The 18,629-nt window shown below is 32.0% G+C and overlaps 4 protein-coding genes across 4 annotated transcripts; 1 reads left to right on the top strand and 3 right to left on the bottom strand.

Annotated features, from left to right (window-relative positions):
- Nucleotides 1–4,163: 4,163 nt before the first annotated feature.
- On the bottom strand, nucleotides 4,164–6,017 carry LOC101259713 (large ribosomal subunit protein uL5z). The gene is made up of 5 exons (XM_004251761.4): nucleotides 5,959–6,017; nucleotides 5,748–5,855; nucleotides 5,577–5,619; nucleotides 4,833–5,028; nucleotides 4,164–4,548 (listed from the first exon to the last, which is right to left on the bottom strand). Exons 1-5 carry the CDS (start codon nucleotides 5,959–5,961, stop codon nucleotides 4,353–4,355), a joined length of 546 nt encoding a protein of 181 aa, XP_004251809.1. The 5' UTR covers nucleotides 5,962–6,017; the 3' UTR covers nucleotides 4,164–4,352.
- A 1,545-nt stretch (nucleotides 6,018–7,562) lies between these two features.
- LOC101259407 (oleosin H1-like) lies at nucleotides 7,563–8,842 on the bottom strand. Its single transcript, XM_004251760.4, has 2 exons — nucleotides 8,369–8,842; nucleotides 7,563–7,949 (listed from the first exon to the last, which is right to left on the bottom strand). Exons 1-2 carry the CDS (start codon nucleotides 8,661–8,663, stop codon nucleotides 7,726–7,728), a joined length of 519 nt encoding a protein of 172 aa, XP_004251808.1. The 5' UTR covers nucleotides 8,664–8,842; the 3' UTR covers nucleotides 7,563–7,725.
- Nucleotides 8,843–10,889: 2,047 nt separating this feature from the next.
- On the top strand, nucleotides 10,890–12,858 carry LOC101259122 (phospholipase A1-IIdelta). Its single transcript, XM_004251759.5, has 2 exons — nucleotides 10,890–12,043; nucleotides 12,377–12,858. Exons 1-2 carry the CDS (start codon nucleotides 11,119–11,121, stop codon nucleotides 12,682–12,684), a joined length of 1,233 nt encoding a protein of 410 aa, XP_004251807.1. The 5' UTR covers nucleotides 10,890–11,118; the 3' UTR covers nucleotides 12,685–12,858.
- Nucleotides 12,859–14,572: 1,714 nt separating this feature from the next.
- Nucleotides 14,573–16,968, bottom strand: LOC101258825 (F-box/LRR-repeat MAX2 homolog A-like). The gene has a single exon (XM_004251758.4). It carries the CDS (start codon nucleotides 16,966–16,968, stop codon nucleotides 14,800–14,802), a length of 2,169 nt encoding a protein of 722 aa, XP_004251806.1. The 3' UTR covers nucleotides 14,573–14,799.
- Nucleotides 16,969–18,629: the final 1,661 nt, after the last annotated feature.

Here is an 18,629-nt window from a genome sequence, read left to right as displayed (position 1 = left end):
TTTTATGTCTAAAGAATATTTTAGCAGTAATTGAGTTAATTAATTAATATTATTATATTTGATGTTACTAAAATGCTTAATAACATTTATATAGAGTGTTTATTGATGATTATATAATATAATAGCAATTATATTATTACTGCGAAAAAAAATATTTGCTATAGTGAACATTTCCAAAATTTGAAATAATATTGGATATTAAATAAGAAAGTATGTGACACTAGATATTGAAAGTTCCCAAAAACTAATCCATAAACAGTTTTTGGATTTTTGAGTTTTTCACTTATAAAATTTTTATTGTTTTTTTTAAGTGAAGTATATGTCAAAATATAATTTCAAATTTCAAAATATAATTTCAGAAACTCAAATTTTTAAATTTCAAGTTCATAATTTATACTCAAACGAGTTTGTTTATCAAATTAGTCTAACATTTTCTTAGAAATTTTCAAGTTTTTTGAATTGTGTTTTCATTCAAAATACAAATTCACTTTTCAAATACCCTATTTGTACGTAACTTCAACACTATTTTATTTTTTTTCAAACATCAATCAATTATCTAAAAGTGTTTTATATTTCACATCTAAACGTGTTTTATATTTCACAACTAGTAAAATTCTTATAAAATATATAACCTTAGAATTACAAAATTAGAAAAATGAAGAGGTAAGATTATTGTTTAAAAAAAAAAGTTCCAATAAAATTGAAAAGTTTATCAATAATGTTCATGAATTCCACATTTTAAGAACTATTATCAGCTATGTCAAACACATTAGCTCAACTAATAATTATTTCTTTTTTCTACTTGAATTATCATCATCTACTCAGTTAGGTGTTTTTTAATGTATATATAATGATGATTCAAATAAAAAAAAGAAAACTACTGATAATTAAAATATAAAAATCATTAAAAAAAAATAATAGTTTAAATATATTTTTAATCGCTATCTCTAAAATTAATGATTTAGAGAAGTGAACGTTCGTCTGTGCAAGTTGTATGCCTTAAACTATTCAATTTGGAATATGCTACATTATGCTAGCTTCTTTTCAAGACTATATAAATCTTATAATAGTAAGACCAAGATATTAATGATTCACATAATTTAGTTTAAGCAAATGCATATTATCTAATCAGACTGCATAATCTATCATTCAACCCCACATTAAGGCACCAATAAAATGATGAGTTGACTTATACATACATATTACCAAGTGAAACTAACATTTGACCAACATTGAAGTATGTTTTAAATTTTTATACAAAAGAAGTAAAAATTCAGGTAGGTAAAGAAAAAATTGATAATTAACATATAAAACTCGTAAAAAGTGATAGTTTAAATATATCTTTTACCAGTAACACTTAAAAAGAAAAATGTTAGGCCATTGGAGTTGACTTGATTTTCCAACTAACACAACAATAATTTGAAGAGCCAATGGTGCTTAGCACATAAAAAGAAAATATTAAGAGTCTTCTAGAGGAGAATTAATGTGGACCCTTTTTTTTTTTAATAATAAGATTCGAATAATACATGATTATATTCCAATAACATCCTCAATATTCAATAAAAATATTATATATATACCATACCATATATATAACTTCCAAGATTTGCTTAGAAAAAAAAAACAACAAAATTTCTGTTTTCTAATGCACAATTAATATATGGCTGCTGAAGAAGTACTACTCCTCAAGCTCTTTGATACTTATTGGTTTGAACAAGAAATATTATTTTCCAACACACATAAATTCAAGAAATTATTTCAAGAAAATCCTCATGAAATTCAAGAATCATCAAATCTCTTAGGTCGATCACAAAGTGATTGTTCTTTAAAAATATCGTCAGATGTATGTCAGATCATTCAAAAGCAGAATATTTTTGAAGGATCGAATACAAGTCCGAGTTTTAGTCAACTTGGGAACTCTCCAACTTCTGTTATTATCACACATAACAGAGTTGCACAAGAAGTAAAAGTAAAGGCTAGAAATGGAGTCAAGGGAATTATGCGAATTCGAAGAAGCTCATCAGAGCTTGAACTTGAGGAATTAAAGGGGTTTATGGATTTAGGATTTGAGTTTAGTGAAGAAGATAAGAATTCAAGTTTGGTTAGAATTGTTCCTGGATTGGAGAAATGGGGAATTGTTGATGAAAATGTTAAAAAAAAAGATATTGTTCATAAAAGGCCTTATCTTTCTGAAGCATGGGAGATTCTTGAAAAAAGAAAAATGAGTAAAAAATTGTTGAAATGGAGATTTCCAGCTATGAAAAATGATATGAATATGAAACATAATCTTAGATTTTGGGCTCAAACTGTTGCATCAACTTTCAAATGAAAAAAAAAACATAAACATTGTTTGTGCTTCTTTTCTATGATTTCATCATTTGCTTCTTTGTTTGTTTGTAGTTTGGTACACATTTTGTGGCCTAATTGGGCTTGTTGCAACTGTAAAAATATAGCTTAATTCTTCTTGTGCAAAGATTCTACAGACTACTCATGTCTTGCATTTTTCTTTTTCTTTTAGTAACCGTGGTGTCTGTGGTTAGCTTTCGTGCACCTTGAGGATATTATTCACCTCTCATCAACAATCGTTAGTTCTGTCCAACAAGGCTAGGAGAAGTAGAAAGAAATCACTTAGTATTTTTGTCTTGGCATATGCATAAATATGACTCTTAATTTGATGCGATTCGGCAACTATGATCTTAAACTTTAGATGTGCACAATTAGACACTAAAACTTGTATAAAATTGAGAAAATGAACACATTCGTCCTACATAATACCCTACGTGGCAATTTCGTGTCCTACATGGCGTTCTACGTATATTGTGTCATGTAAGACACTTGTGTCTACTTGTTCAATTTTATATAAGTTTTAAGTGTCTACCTGTGTATATATTCAGAGTAGGAGGTTGTTCGCTAAAACCAAGTTAAGAGTCATGTTTATGTATTATATTTTATGTCTTTGTTGGAATTTGAACATGATGAATTGTGGTTCTCTGCCTACTTCACTGATCGGACTTACCCTCAGGTGTTTCTGATGTCTTGTATCTTGATGATTACTTGTGAAAATACCTCAAAGTTCAAAGTTGAATGACCGTTGTTATTCGGACATTTCAAATTTTAAAAATACTCTTAACCTGATGAAATATTATTTGTTTTAAATCTATTTCTCACGTAGAACTTTGTTCATAAAATCTCCCTCTTGAACTACATATATTGTCCCATCATTGTTCAATCGACTACTTTTGGCCTACTATTTGTTTTAGTCCTGATACGAGTTGTTCGGTCAAAGTGGCTCAACAATACTCTTAACATAGTATGATTAATGATATTGCCAGCTTTGAACTACGTTCACTCATACAATTTCTTCGAAAGACCTCATGGAGTGTTTCTTTTTGTTTTCTATTTTCATACGAGACTTTATTTACACACACAAACATCATTAAGGTTTGATGATTCTTGAATTTCTTGAAATTGATGTATTATATTAGGACATAAATGAATTATTCATATCAACAATTGAACGACGGTAAAATATCAACTTCTGTCCTGTATAAAATTAAGATAAATACATTGATACTGGAGTATATATCATTAATATAATTTAACTGATTATGTCCAAGTCATCACTCTTAATTTATTACTCTTCAAATATTGAAACTTTTATAGATGGTCAACAAGCACTTTGCAAGATTTTGGTTTGAAGCTCACATATTATTATAATTGAAGCAACCCCCCAATAATCCAAAAATGTGAAAGGGATAAACGAGCAACTTACAAGGAATACCACTAAGAAAAAGATTTGGTGACGTTATTATAAGCAAATTAAATTACCATTTGAGTATATAAAAATGTAAATTATTTGCTGCCTCAACAACCAGGGCACTAGAAAAGTAATTTTTTATTAGTTGATAATCACAATATTCCAACTAGTCCAATTCAAATTTGATAATTAACTAAGCAAATCTCTAAGATAAGAGGTGGGTAGCCAATTATACACTTTGACTAGAGAAAATATCTCATATAGTATGTTTAGTAAAGTCAATGTAGCAATATATACCATAAAATAAATGGGAAAAAAATACAACTATAATATTTTTATTAGTTTGATTAGTTCAGACTTGAGAAAAACTGATGTTTTCTGCTTCTTATAGAATTGCACAACAAACTAACACAAAAAGGATTATATTAAAGATTGAATTGGTCTCATAAACCAAAAATGAAAACAAGCATACTGTGCCAAATAACAGCAACTCTTGAAAACTATTCAATTCTAGAAGTAACTAGACTTCGGTCTACAAAATGCATAAACAAAAAACTTGCTGTCAGATAAACTGATCCAGCAGTCGGCTCTCGACTTACTGGATGTTTGAGGACTTGTTAAGGATAACACCTTCATATTTGACCTGAAACCACTTCATTGAGTCCTCCTTTGTGACCCTGTGTTGGATCCCAACCCGAGACTTGCACCTACGACGTCTAGCAACGCGGTATCCTGGGCGTTCCAGGACAACATAGAAATCCATACCATAGATACCAGTTGAAGGATCATACCTTTAACACAAAGGAATAGTATGTCAAATGATTTATAAGAGCACAACAATCCGAAGATACTATCATGACCAGCTGATATAACCTCATATAGTAACATCTATTCCATGTAAACTCATGGAAGAAGCAACTACACTTCTAGAAGATGATCAACCGGTAAATATGTGAACGCGCATGAGTAATTGTTTTGGCATAATAAAAGCTAGCAGCACCTCCTAAGATAAATATGTAGGATTAAGAAGTAGTCCGAATAACGAATCAAAGCAAGATCTCAGTAACATGCTTACTTGATTCCAAGATCAATGTGCTCCTGAATACCAAATCCAAAGCATCCAGTTTCACTGAAGTTCCTTCTCAACAACTCATACTCCTTGACCTTCAATCCACTCTCAAGGAGCTGCATAGCTTTTTCCCCTCTGACAGTGACGTAACAGGCGATCTTTTCATTACGTCTGATTCCAAAGGAACGGACAGTATACCTAGCTGTCAATGGGAATAAAGAAAGCACATGAAAACATGAAACAGCAACCAATGCAAAATAAGATAATGTGTAACAAGTTAAAAGACAAACAACACCAAACCATACATTTCATGAATAATTGCATTAAACATAAGTACAAAGTACCCCATATCAATGTAATACAAATGAGGAATTATATGCATAACTTGTAGCACCAAGTTAAGCAAGTTCCAATTATTTCAAATTGTTACACAAAATTGACAAATTAAGAGCACTCATAAGTTCGTACTAAATCCACATTACTTAGAAACTCTCTTTTTTCCCTAGTTGAGTAACACCTTCAGCTCGTTATCTATATTCCTACAAAAACAAATTAAATCCAAACTTCAACAAATCACCAAAATCAAACAGCTCAAACACCAATAGTGAGACTCCATATATAAGCAAATATTCAATCTTTGACACAAATAAAGCTCGAAGAACCGAAAATCATGTTCGATAAAATGTGCATAAGGAACTGAAACCAGTCATAACATACAAAATAAATAAAGAATGCAATTCAAAAGCATACCTTTGGAGAAAACAGGACTTTGGCCACTGAGTTGCTCCAATACCTAAAATACAATAAATCACACATTCAATTAGCTATCTACACTTCAATTCTAAAACTAATCCAAATCTTACTCAGATTCATTTCATTCTAATACTAATTCATCTTTTGCAGCAAATTAGGGATTCACACCTTTGCAGCTCTGGTGAGACGATCTCCACTTTCACCAACGGAGATATTGAGTACGAGCTTCTGGACTTTGATATCCCTCATTGGATTGCTCAATTTCTTCTCTGAAGCCTAATCACAAAAAAAAAAATACACAGAGATTACATTAGATTTCAAATATTCATATGTAAAAAAGCAACAAAATTCATCGAAAATGGAAGGCATAGAGAGCTACCATGGCGGCAGGAGTTTAGGGTTCACACACAGAGAGAGGAAGAAGAGAAGAGTGAGAGAAACCCTAATTTGATTTAACTGTATATATATGTGTTGTGTATGCGCTGTGTTGCTTAATTCTGAACGTAGGGGTATTTTCGGAATGAGCTTTAAGTTTATGCTATTTTGTGTTGTACTCTTTGTTTTATTACATGAACATTTTCCTCTACTTTTTATGGGTACCAAAGATTAAATACAAATGAGTATATTTATTTATTTTCGAAAGATTAAAAATTTGAGTATACAAATTTTCGATTGGCTTTGGAATTTAAATGTATTGTATATTTTTGCTTTCATTTTCATCATAATTTTATTTATTTATTTCAAAGTGATCTTATTTAAATTATATTTCATAATTTTTAAGAAATAGTTTGAAAAACCTACCAAAACACAACTTTAATTTCATTTTTCAAGTCTTTTTAACTTCAAAATTTTCAAATAAAATGAAAGAAGTTTGTAATACCGTATAGTAACTGATATTATCTTAAATTATCTATTTATTTTTCAAAATAAATCTGGTCGTCTGTTTTAGGTGATTTTTCCAGTTTTTATAAATTTGGAAGTACAAACGACATTTTTCAAAAGTACATTCAAATATAAATATATTTTTTGCAAAAAAAAAAAAAAAAGCCAGACAGAACTCCAATTTTAATTCTATACTATAGAAAAAATATACTAAATAACTAAATTTATTCACAGAATATTTTTAAAATTTAATACTCTGTGTAAACTGTATTATTATTTGCTGCTCAATAAAATTTTAATTGTTTGATTTGACTGTGTTTGTTAATATATTATAATTTATAAATTTATTGAATTATACAATAATACAAGGTAAAGTGTAAATTAATATATTTTGAAATATAATTTATAAATTTATTAAAATTATAAAATAATATAAGGTAAAACATAAATTAATGTTTTGAAACATTTTAAAAAAAGAAACTAAAAATGGAAACACACCATTTCCATATAATCGGAATTTCCTTTGCCACATAACAATGGAATACAATCAAAACATAGACAAACATCGTAGACATAGACATAGTAAAGATACAATACCGATACAATAGAATGATAGAATGATAAAAACTAATAGATATAATAACGATACAATAACAAAATTAGTCCATACAATAGAATGATAGAAACTAATAGATATAATAACGATACAATAATAAAATTAGTCCATACAATAGAATGATAAAAACAGAGTAAGTGGATATTGTACGCATGGCTCAGTAACCCTGAATTTATGGTAAGATAAACATTAATATTGTTACTTCCATATACTCCGTCCGTCCCAAAATGACGGAAATTGTTGTGTCTATCTTACTCTTATCAAAAATTGATTTAATTAATATTTAAAAGTAAATTAAATTACATTAATTCAATATTTTCAAAGAAAAACATTATAAATTACAATATATATATTAATAATGAAAAACAAAAATTTTAGAAATTAAGAAATGTTTCTAAAAATAAAAATTATAACAAATAATACCGAAGGAAAGAAAGGAGTAATGCTTTAGACCTTGATAAAGTAAGGAACTCCCAAGGACAATATGAGCATAGAAAATGCTAAGTATTATTAAATTACAAATAACAAAAAACAACAGCGCATTACAAAAAAAGAAAACTAACAACAAACACTGCACACAGAAAACGCTTGCAAAAAGCAAAAATAAAATACAAGTGCATATTTCACCACATAGAAACCCCAAACTACTTAAGCTCTAACATCACTCCTAGCACTTTCTTTCGTTTCTTGTGCTTTGCTCTGTATTGCTTGTCCAGTCTCCTTAGTCTTCTGTCCCACTTGCGCCGCTGCTTCTGCTGCTCGCTCCTGAATTCGCCTTTTCGTATAATCCAATTGCTCCATCGTTGTCCTTCCCTGTTTGAAGTAATTCACAATCCATGACAGCGATGATAAACCCGTCAATCCAAATGCACCTACATTAGACAACAACACCCAATCAGAGTCATACTCGTATCAATTGAAAACAAAACATATCTATCAAAATTAGATTTTAGACCTAATTCACATCTTGGAGCTTGAAGAGAGAAGGATTGTTCAATCCTTATAAAAAGTCCACTCTTTCTCATTAACCATCGAAATTTTTGTCATTTTTTAACACCCACCTCCCGTGGGTAGCATTTCCCAAGGCCTCAGGTGAGACGGACTCTACTCTGATACCATGTTAAATTATATCTTTAACATAGGATGAGACTATACCGTGTTAAATTACCCAAAAAATTTGCTCAAGATTTTGAACAGAAGTGAAGAAGATTGATCAAACCGTCAAAAGTCATTTCATTAACCAACGATAATCACCGATGTAAGAGTTCGGAAAGAGAGAGTATAAATAAACCTGAAGTTAAGAAACCAGTGACTGCGAGTGCAACGGTAACAGCAGCAGGTACGAGTACAGGGCTAAATAGAAGAAAAACAGGGGTAGCAACAGCAAGTCCAATAATAGTTCCGAGCAGAGTAAGTCCTGCAAGGCCAAGAAGAATACCGCCGACTGGAACAAGCGTAACAACAGCTAAAACTTGGCTAGTTGAAGGACCCTTTTGAGGGAGAAGTGTACTTATACCACCTTCATAACGACTTGAAGGATGAACTTGAACTTGATGGGGATACTGAGTACGATCTCGATCACCCATAGTTAAATAACACAGATGAAGATATGATAAGAATTAAGAGAATTTTTGTGTTTGTTGTGTAGAGAAAGTATTGTAGTAATGGAGACGATTGATGAGGCGTTAGTTTTAAAGGAGCGGAGAAAAGGGTACGTGTTACAATGTTAGAGTAATAGGCTTGCATGAATAACATGTTGCACTATAGTTGTAACTTGTAAGTATACATAAATATATATATATATTTTTTTATATAATAAGATGAGAGAAAAGTGATTATTAAAAAATACAAAAGTGTTGCTAGCTGGCGACACTTTAAAGTTTGGTAGATTTTAAAAGCTAATTTGCTACCTCATTTGTTTTATTAGTTTTTTCCAAAATATATATATATATTTATAATCTTTTTTTCCATTTTTCCATAATATATATCGAATTTTTACTTTCTTTAATTATCATTGATCTTTATGATTTTGTCATATATTTTAAAATTATCATATTATATTTAACTATTTGAAAGTAATATTCATGAAAAGTAATGTTTATATTATAATATTTTTAAGTTTATTAATTATTTTCTTTTAGGGTTGGGGGTAAATTGTATAGAAATAAATAAATATGGTTAGGACTTTATTTTGATCAATTAAATCTCAACTATTAATTTTAAACTATGGCATGTGTCTCCAATCTAAGTTAAGCTAGCGTTTGTCATAGATTTTCAAACATTCTTAACAAATATTATTTGAGTGAAATTTCACCGTTAGCTGGGCCCCTGATCCGCATAGACCAAGGGCGAACATTCATCGTTTACGACATGGACTACCAGGGTATCTAATCCTGTTCGCTCCACATGCTTTCGCACCTCAGTGTCGGTAGGGACCAGAGAGCTGCCTTCGCTTTTGGCGTTCCTTCGTAGATCTCGGGATTTCACCCCTACACACGAAATTCCACTCTCCTCTGTCTCACTCAAGTGAATTGGTTTCGAGAGCATTCCGCCAATCTGTTTGATCATAGTATTTGGGAAATATATTTTACTTTTTTAGAAAAATATGGTTTATATACATATATTTTAAAAACTATCAAAACTAACCATAAGTTTGTATTACAAGTCAATTTAATCTTCGTTACAACAATAATAAATAATGTCCATGACATTAGAGCAATGTGATAATTTGAAGTGAGTGCAACAAACATCATTCTGTAGAATATACAAAGCAAATGACTTTGTTATCCTGAGCCGATTGTTCATCATTATCATCAATAGTCATATCATCATTTAACATTCACTGAATATTTCATCATTACTTTGGTGTTAACGTAAAAAATTATGTAATACAACGCAAGCAACAACTATAGAGGATGTTTTTGTAAATGATAAAACTTTGAGGTAAAATTTCAATTTTTAAAAAATCCTAAATAATGAGATTTGACCCAAATACTAGAAAAAAAATTAGTATTTGAAAATTTTAGATATTTGCCAAAAATATTTGTCAAAAATGACAAAGTGTATGAACAAATGCTATTTGCCAAATTTTTCCCTAAATATAATTTGAAAAATTTATGACCAAACAGGCCTTAAACTTGGGAAAATGGAAAGAAGAAAAATAAAAAGTAACCGATGCAATTTGATCATTGTGATTATCTCTTTTACTTTCATGAAAACATTTGTTTTGGTTCGTATTTAGAAAAATGACTTTTTTCATAATTTTTTTAATTTTAATTTATCACATGATATATTTAAAATTAAGATTAAATATATATTTTGCACATTGTGTCAAGTTAAAAATGAATTAAACAAATTAAAATACATGAAATATCTTACTTAAATTTAAAAATTACGTCAAAAACATATAAGTGCATCACAATAAACCTAAGAGAAAAATTGATTGTTTGATATTTCAATAAAATAATTGATGATAATTCAGATAAGATCTCATCTGAATCGTTCTAGGGATGAAACATGAAAAATTGAAATGTATTAAATGTGCTTTTAATCACCAAACTCTTGTTTGTATAATTATATATATATATATATCGATCATCAACTCTTATATAATATATGTATATATTCAATATATACAGCCTAATGTATAGTATGGCACATGTTTCACATTTAGTAAGCATATCCACACAACTTATCCATTTTTTTCCTTCAAAACGCACACATTATGTGGGAAATTTGTTTTCGTTTGCATTATGGCTCAGTAGATATTACGACGTTCACAACAATTACTAAATAACTAAAAAAAATTGATCGCAAATTCAATTATTATTATTATTATATAATCTCTAAATTATTAATAAAAATTCATAAACTTGAAATCTTAATCTGTTTCCGTCTAGCAGTCCCGCCATCTAACAAAACTCACATGTACTCTTATCTCACAACATGTGGAGGAAAATAGAACAAATTTCTTCTTAAATCCTTGCTTGTTACATTATCTTCTTCTTCTATACCAAACAACTAACTAGTTTATCATCAAAAATGGAAAAAGAAGCAACATGGCATGAACTTTTAGGGAGCAAAGATTGGGATGGCCTCCTTCAACCTCTAAATCTCCCTCTCCGGCGTCTAATTCTCCGGTGCGGTGACTTTTGTCAAGCTACTTACGATGCTTTCAACAATGACCAAAATTCCAAGTATTGTGGCACCAGTCGTTATGGTAAAAGTTCATTTTTCGACAAAGTCATGTTAGAATCCTCTACCGATTATAAAATATATTGCTTCCTCTATGCTACTGCTAAAATAGGTGCACTGGAAGCCATTTTCCTCCACTCTCTGTCTCGCGAATCGTGGGACAGAGAGTCTAATTGGATCGGCTATATAGCCGTTACGACTGATGAAGTCAGTCGTAAACTAGGACGTAGGGAAGTGTACGTTGTGTTTCGTGGCACGAGTAGGAATTACGAATGGGTCAACGTTTTAGGTGCTCGTCCTGATTCAGCTGACTCTCTTCTTCATCCTAAATCTCTCCAAAAAGGCATTAACAACAAGAACGATGAGGATGAGGACGAGGACGAGGATGAGATCAAAGTAATGGATGGGTGGCTTAAGATTTACGTCTCAAGTAACCCGAAGTCGTCTTTCACGAGACTAAGTGCAAGAGAACAACTTCAAGCAAAGATTGAAAAGTTAAGAAATGAGTATAAAGATGAGAATTTGAGCATAACTTTTACAGGGCATAGTCTTGGTGCTAGCTTAGCTGTTTTAGCTTCATTTGATGTGGTTGAAAATGGTGTGCCAGTTGATATTCCAGTATCTGCAATTGTATTTGGTAGTCCACAAGTTGGGAATAAGGCATTCAATGAAAGAATCAAGAAATTCTCAAACTTGAATATCTTACATGTTAAGAACAAGATTGATCTCATTACCCTTTACCCAAGTGCTCTGTTTGGGTATGTGAATTCAGGTATTGAAGGAAAAGATCATTACAATTTTGAGCTAGATTTCTCATATCGTCACACTCAACTAACAGTTATTATATGAGAAAGTCACTTTCTTTGTTGAAAAAATTTGAATCAACTTTTGGAAATAATAGTAGTTGAGTGACCATATGAGAAATCAACACTCTACTAACTTTATGCTATAAGAGAATAGGTTAAGGTCCATATGTTTATACTGTCTGTTCAATTAGAATCATAAAAGTATTACTAGTTAAATTTGACTACAATCTTATGTAGACATGAATAAAATAAATCCTACATAAATAAGATTTCCTACAACTTTAATGATTCTTCAACAGGTATAGAGCTAGTCATCGATAGCAGAAAGTCTCCGAGTTTAAAGGATTCAAAAGACATGGGCGATTGGCACAACTTGCAGGGGATGTTACATGTTGTGGCGGGATGGAACGGGGAAGATAAGAAGTTTGAGTTGAAAGTGAAGAGGAGTGTAGCTTTGGTGAACAAGTCATCGTCATTTTTGAAAGATGACTACTTGATTCCAGGGTCGTGGTGGATTGAGAAGAATAGAGGAATGGTTTTTGATAAAAATGGAGAGTGGATTTTGGCACCGCCTTCAGATGAGGACCTTCCAGTCCCTGAGTATTGAATTTATGGGAATGGAGAGTTTGTTCACTTTGCAATTATTTTTGTTTATTGATATTGCTTTGGTCTTGTCAAATGTAAATGTCTAATTTTCACCAATCTAGTATTGTGCTAGTGTTGGAAGCACTACAAGATTGATTCTTGTAGAGATAAAATAATAAAGTTGTGGTTTATGTGATCTATTGGTCATGGTTTGAACAGTCATTAATGTTTATATTAGGATAGATTTGTCAACATTACACCTTAATCTATGTCTATCGATTTCATCTCTAAATTACTCTCAAATTAATCTAGTCTAAAACCCGAAAACCGAGCAGGCTGGTTACAAATGTCATTGGATGAGGGTGAAACTAACTAGGATATGAACACAATACAAAAGAAATGCAAGTCTTTTGTCATTGGAAAAAAAAAGGTACAACCACTAACATATTGAGACAACCATAGATGTTCCTTGTTATTTGATGAAATAATTAAAAGTAGGGAAAATTGTATATAATAGCAAACTAATAACCTAAAATAAATGGAATAGCTAGGGTTTAATTTAATTGTGCTCCATAGCAAACGTTAGCTAAAATTTGTCAGCGTCTCTCTCCCAAAAATCTCACTCGCCACTCTCCATTCTCGCTCGCCTCTCTCGCTTTATACACAGAAATGTATAATTTTGTTTCTGTTTTGTATAAAGCGAGAGAAAATTGTATATACACATGCAAAAATATATATCTTCGTGTTATACACTTAATTATACAATTTACAAACATTTTACTTCAAATATTGCAGAGAAAAAGACCAACGAATTATACAATTGTGAATTATACAATTGCAGTGAAATACAATTTTCTCTAGCTTTATACAACAGAAGTGTATATATTGTGTTTCTGTTTGTGTATAAAGCGAGAGAAAAACATATATCTTCTTGCTATACACTTATAATTATGCAATATATATACATTTTAATTCGATTCAACTACATGCAAAGCAAATTTTATAAAAATATTGCAGCGAAATAGGCAGCGAATTATACAATTGTGCATTATACAATCGCAGTGAAATAGGATAGCGAATTATACAATTGCAGCGAAATAGGCCAGCGAATTATACAATTTAGGCCAGCAAATTATACAATTTAGGCCAGCGAATTATACAATGATATCTGTATAGCGAATTATACAGTTTTATGTTTGCTATGGAGCGCAATTATGCAAACTTTGCTATAACATACAAATATGAATTTTTTGTTTGCTATATGTGAAAGTTGCCCTTAAAAGAAAGCAGAAGGTATCAACATCGACAGATAACTAATGTTGGCACAACTTTTCACTTAAACACCTCAAGTAAGCTTAGTACATTTCAAACACGCGTAGCCCGTAGGAGGCCTTCACTGTGTCATTTTGGCATGTGTGATATGAATTTTGAGAATTCCTATTCTTCTGTTTTTTTGGAAAATATGATAATCCTTCTACTTCCTCATGAATAAGAACTATTGCACTGTCAAAATATGTAATTTTTTTGGGGTCTCGAGAATAATGATAGATGCACTTGAGTGAGACTCTACATCAGTTGGAACTCCGAAATGGATGGCTACAAGTTAGCTTGTACATACCGTTTTCGATGAGATATCAAGATAAGACGTACCTGAAGGACCTTTGGCAAATCAATTGTAGATGTTGATACCAGAGGCCTATGTAGACCTCCTGTGTTCCGTCGTTATCTTTTTTTATGCAGACTGCTGAACCAAGCTGAATGAAAGACGTTCACACGACAGCAAGACTGAACACTCACTCTACTGGTGAAATCTCTTTCATTTCAGAGACACACAGTATTAGAAGCATAATACAAAAATGCTCATCCTTTGCGGATCAAAAGTAGAGTTCAGACATCCATTTTCACTCAAATTACACCCAAAGTTGATCATATTTTTTATTCAAAATGCGTAATTTAACTGATGTGTAAAACTATACAGAAGATCTGGATATTAAATATGACAACAATACTATTGCAGGAATATAATCTATGACAACAGGGGCATATAGGGAAGTTGCATAACAGTACCTGTTCCTTGAATGAATCAGGAATAAAACCTTAGACAATGGAAATTGAACAATGTAATATGTTCCTTGCATCAATCACAAATTTGTCGTCTGTTTAGAGCCGCTTCAAAGCGGCTCAAGGAGTCTGACCTCATTTCAGTACTCATGTCATTCTCTGGTGCCGGATAGTAATCTTCTCTCAGCTGTACATCTCGTAGGTTTGGGATTCTAAGCAGGAACATCATGAAATGTTCATGTGCCGTTCCATGGATGAACAACTTTCTGAGTGTGATGCATTCTTGGAGCAGCCCAGCTGCTGGGAGGGATAGACTCCTTTGATTAACATCTCTATCTTGTGGTGGCCAGTAATCAAGCTCCCTGAGATTCAAAGTTCCAATACCAAAGAGATAAAACCGTTCCCATAAGCTCAAATCCATCTGCCCCGACGGGGCAGTGTGTGCGTAACCTATGATATCTCCACAATCCAAATGCATCTTCACAAGTTTATGGTACCGCAAAAGGGTGCTCAATCCAAATGCCCTCTCTGAAGGTTTTGACCATAGCCTGCAATCTCCTTCCACTCTAATCTTGATCTCCTCCAAGTTAGGACAATGTTCAAGACCTGCAGCTGCTAAAGGAGTTAAAAGATCACCGACACCAATCCAAAGTGAGAGGTATTGCAGCCGGTCCCATGTCCGTCCACCAAAACCATTCCCATGGCCATTGTCTTCCATGCAAACACTATTAAGATCATAACCATACTTGCATCGTTTATTCCTGTTAAACACGATATCATCATCCATGGATCCAAATGTGTCCCCAGATCCATTAGGATGAGTTGATGCCTCGCCTCCATTGGTCTTATTGAGATCAAATCCGTATTCAACACCATTAAGATTTTCAATTTCTTCAACACTATCCCACACACAATCAATATGAAGCCTCTGGATACGTTCTTGTATTGGTTCCAATGCTTTCAACGAAGAAGAGGCTCCAAGATTCTTGCAGCAAGATATCCTGACATCAACCAGACTTTTCCAAAGCAAAGAAGCTAGCGTCCTCATTCCTCTCATCGTGATCTTCTTACAACTTTGAATCTCAAACTTTGTTAATCTTGAACACCCTCTACCAATTGCTATCAACCCCATATCATCCAAATCACCTACATTTCTAATCGACAACGATTTAAGCCCCTGACAAAGCGCAACTCCATCCAACTTCGACCCGATTGGCATAGAAACGCCATGAAATTGCCCCAACTTCAAAGATCTCAACTTGGGACATTTTGTGTTCAGTATTTCCAGAGCAGGACCACTATCTCTAACATTATTACAAACATCTAATACAAGCTCTTCAAGTAAGGAAAGACCCGAAAATACCTCAATCAAAGTTGAAACAGTAAATTTCGCATCGTCAGTCGTAAACCCCTCATCATCTGGATCAGCCCTGCAATTAGACAAAGTAGACGTATCCGCTAAATGAAGCACTGTTAATTTGGGGCAATTGATAGATATACAAACCAAAGCTTCATCCCCAACAAACCCAATGTACATAGGATCAAACATACAAGCAATTTTCAACTCTTTCAAATTAGGACAACATTTCGTTATTACTCTTATCTCATCCGTCTTAAAACCTTCCGAAAACGAAGCATTCATCAGATTGAACACTGTTAGATTACCAGCTACAAGAGGATTCAATTCAAGAGCGGGAGGAATATCATCAGTCCAACAGTAAAAAGTAGATAAATCAAGCGAACCCAATTGCGGGCATCCTTGAAACAGCAAGTTGAATTCATCCCCACTAGCTAATTGAGGCCTCTGATGCCAACGAACAAGCTTAATATACTTAAGTTGAGGCCACTGAACTGGCAAAAACTGGAGGGTATGTGGGTTACGTGCGTAGACAATGAGCGAAGTAACTATAGGAAAAGCGTGGCGGAGGAGGTGTGCGATGAGGACGGAATCAGCATCGTCGCTGGAGGCGGTGGCGCGTGGAGATAGGAGGGGATGTCCCCAAGGAGAAACGAGTGAGAGGTCGAGATGGGTAACAGATCGGAAGCAAGTGGGTAACATGAAAAGGTCACGGATGTTACCACGGAGAGTGAGGGAAGTTCTCGTGGCTCGTTCAAGGACGAGCCATTTCCGGCAGACAAGTGCGGCGGTGTTCCGGCTGCGAACGTCGGAGACGGCGGCGATAATGTTAGAAAGGATCACATCAGGAAGGTCATTGATGATGGTGGGTCTAGCTAAAGTAGCCATTGAAGAAGAAGAAGAAAAAAGCTTGTTGATGAGTGAATGAGAGATGGACGATTTTGGTGTTTTTCTCAGTGACAAAATTGCAGAATTTCTGGGTGAGTGAGCTGTGTCTACACTCTGTTTGGATGCTGGTTACATATTACTATTCCGACTCTTCGTATCTCAATTTACGTGACATTTTTCAAATTTCGAGTGTGAAACAGCAAACATGAACGAAGAAAGTAATGAATTAAACGGAGGTTAATATGTATGATATAAACAGTGCAATTTTTCATTGAAGAGAAGTGGGATGAACCATTTGATCATACCTTACTTTGTCTGGTGTATTGAAAATATCTCGAATCTACGTAAATTATTTATTTCATGCTTTTAAACTATTGACAATCTTTAAAATAATCATCTTCTTAAGTAATGAAAGTAAAATACATCTCGAACTATCACATAACATATTTCGTGATTTCAAACTCTTAATAAAAAGTGAGAGAAATATTAAAAATATTTCTAAGTTTAAAAAGAATTTAAGAGTATATTTTACTCATGTTATAAAATCAAAAATATATTTATGTTTAGTTAATCAAATATGTGAATATTTTTAAAAATATCAATAATTCAAAAATAAAATTAATAATTTATACTAAATTTAAAAATATTTTCAATACTTCTTTTTTATTTCATATACAAACCTAGAACAAACAATGGGTTCAAGAGTAATAATATAATCGAATTAAATTTATCATTATATAAAATAAAATAAACATAATTTTTATTTAACAATATAAACATTATATTATTATATTTAAACGGATAATAACCATTCTAACAAACTACTGAGTTGCTGGGAGTGGGGACACGAAGTGTCGGAACAGAGAAGGATCCACGTGAGCGTCATGTGCAATAAATGTCAACTTGTAAATTAAGGGTCTGTTTGGTCGTAATTTCCCAAATAATATTTGAGAAAAAACGTAGCAAATAGTGTTTATCTATACACATTGTTATTATTTAGTAAATAATTTTGGCAAATATCTCAAATTCTCAAACACTAGTTTTTTCTAGAATTTAGATCAAATCTCAATATTTGAGTTTTTTTAAAAATTGAAAGTTTATTTAAATTTTTTTTTTATAAAAACACCCTCAATAGTTGTTGCTTATGTTGTATTACATAATTTTTACATTAATTCCAAAATAGTGATGAAATATTCGGTATATATGAAATGATAATATGATTATTGATGAAATTGATGAATAATCGGCTCAAGATAACAAAGTCACGTGTTTTGTCTACTTCACAATATATGAAATGATGATTGTCGCAATCACTCAAAATTATCACATTGCTCTAGTGTCATGGATACTATTTGTTATCGTTGTAACAAAGATCCAATTGACTTATAATACAAACTTATGGTTAGTTTTGATATTTTTAAAACTTATGGGTATAAATCATATTTTTCTAAAAAAGTGAAATATATTTCTCAAATGTTATGACCAAACACATGGTGAAATTTCAGTCAAATAATATTTGCCAAGAATATTTAAAAATCTATGATCAAATATTAGATAAAAAGGTATTTTGATTTGTATGATATTAATTAAATATATTTTTTATTTTGTAATTTTTTTCTACCAAAGCTTAGTTTGATTAAATTTGTTACATTAAATTAGAA

This window comes from Solanum lycopersicum, chromosome 12 (assembly GCF_036512215.1).
Source record: "Solanum lycopersicum chromosome 12, SLM_r2.1".
NCBI classification, from domain to species: domain Eukaryota; kingdom Viridiplantae; phylum Streptophyta; class Magnoliopsida; order Solanales; family Solanaceae; genus Solanum; species Solanum lycopersicum.
This window is presented reverse-complemented; position numbering and strand designations above follow the sequence as displayed.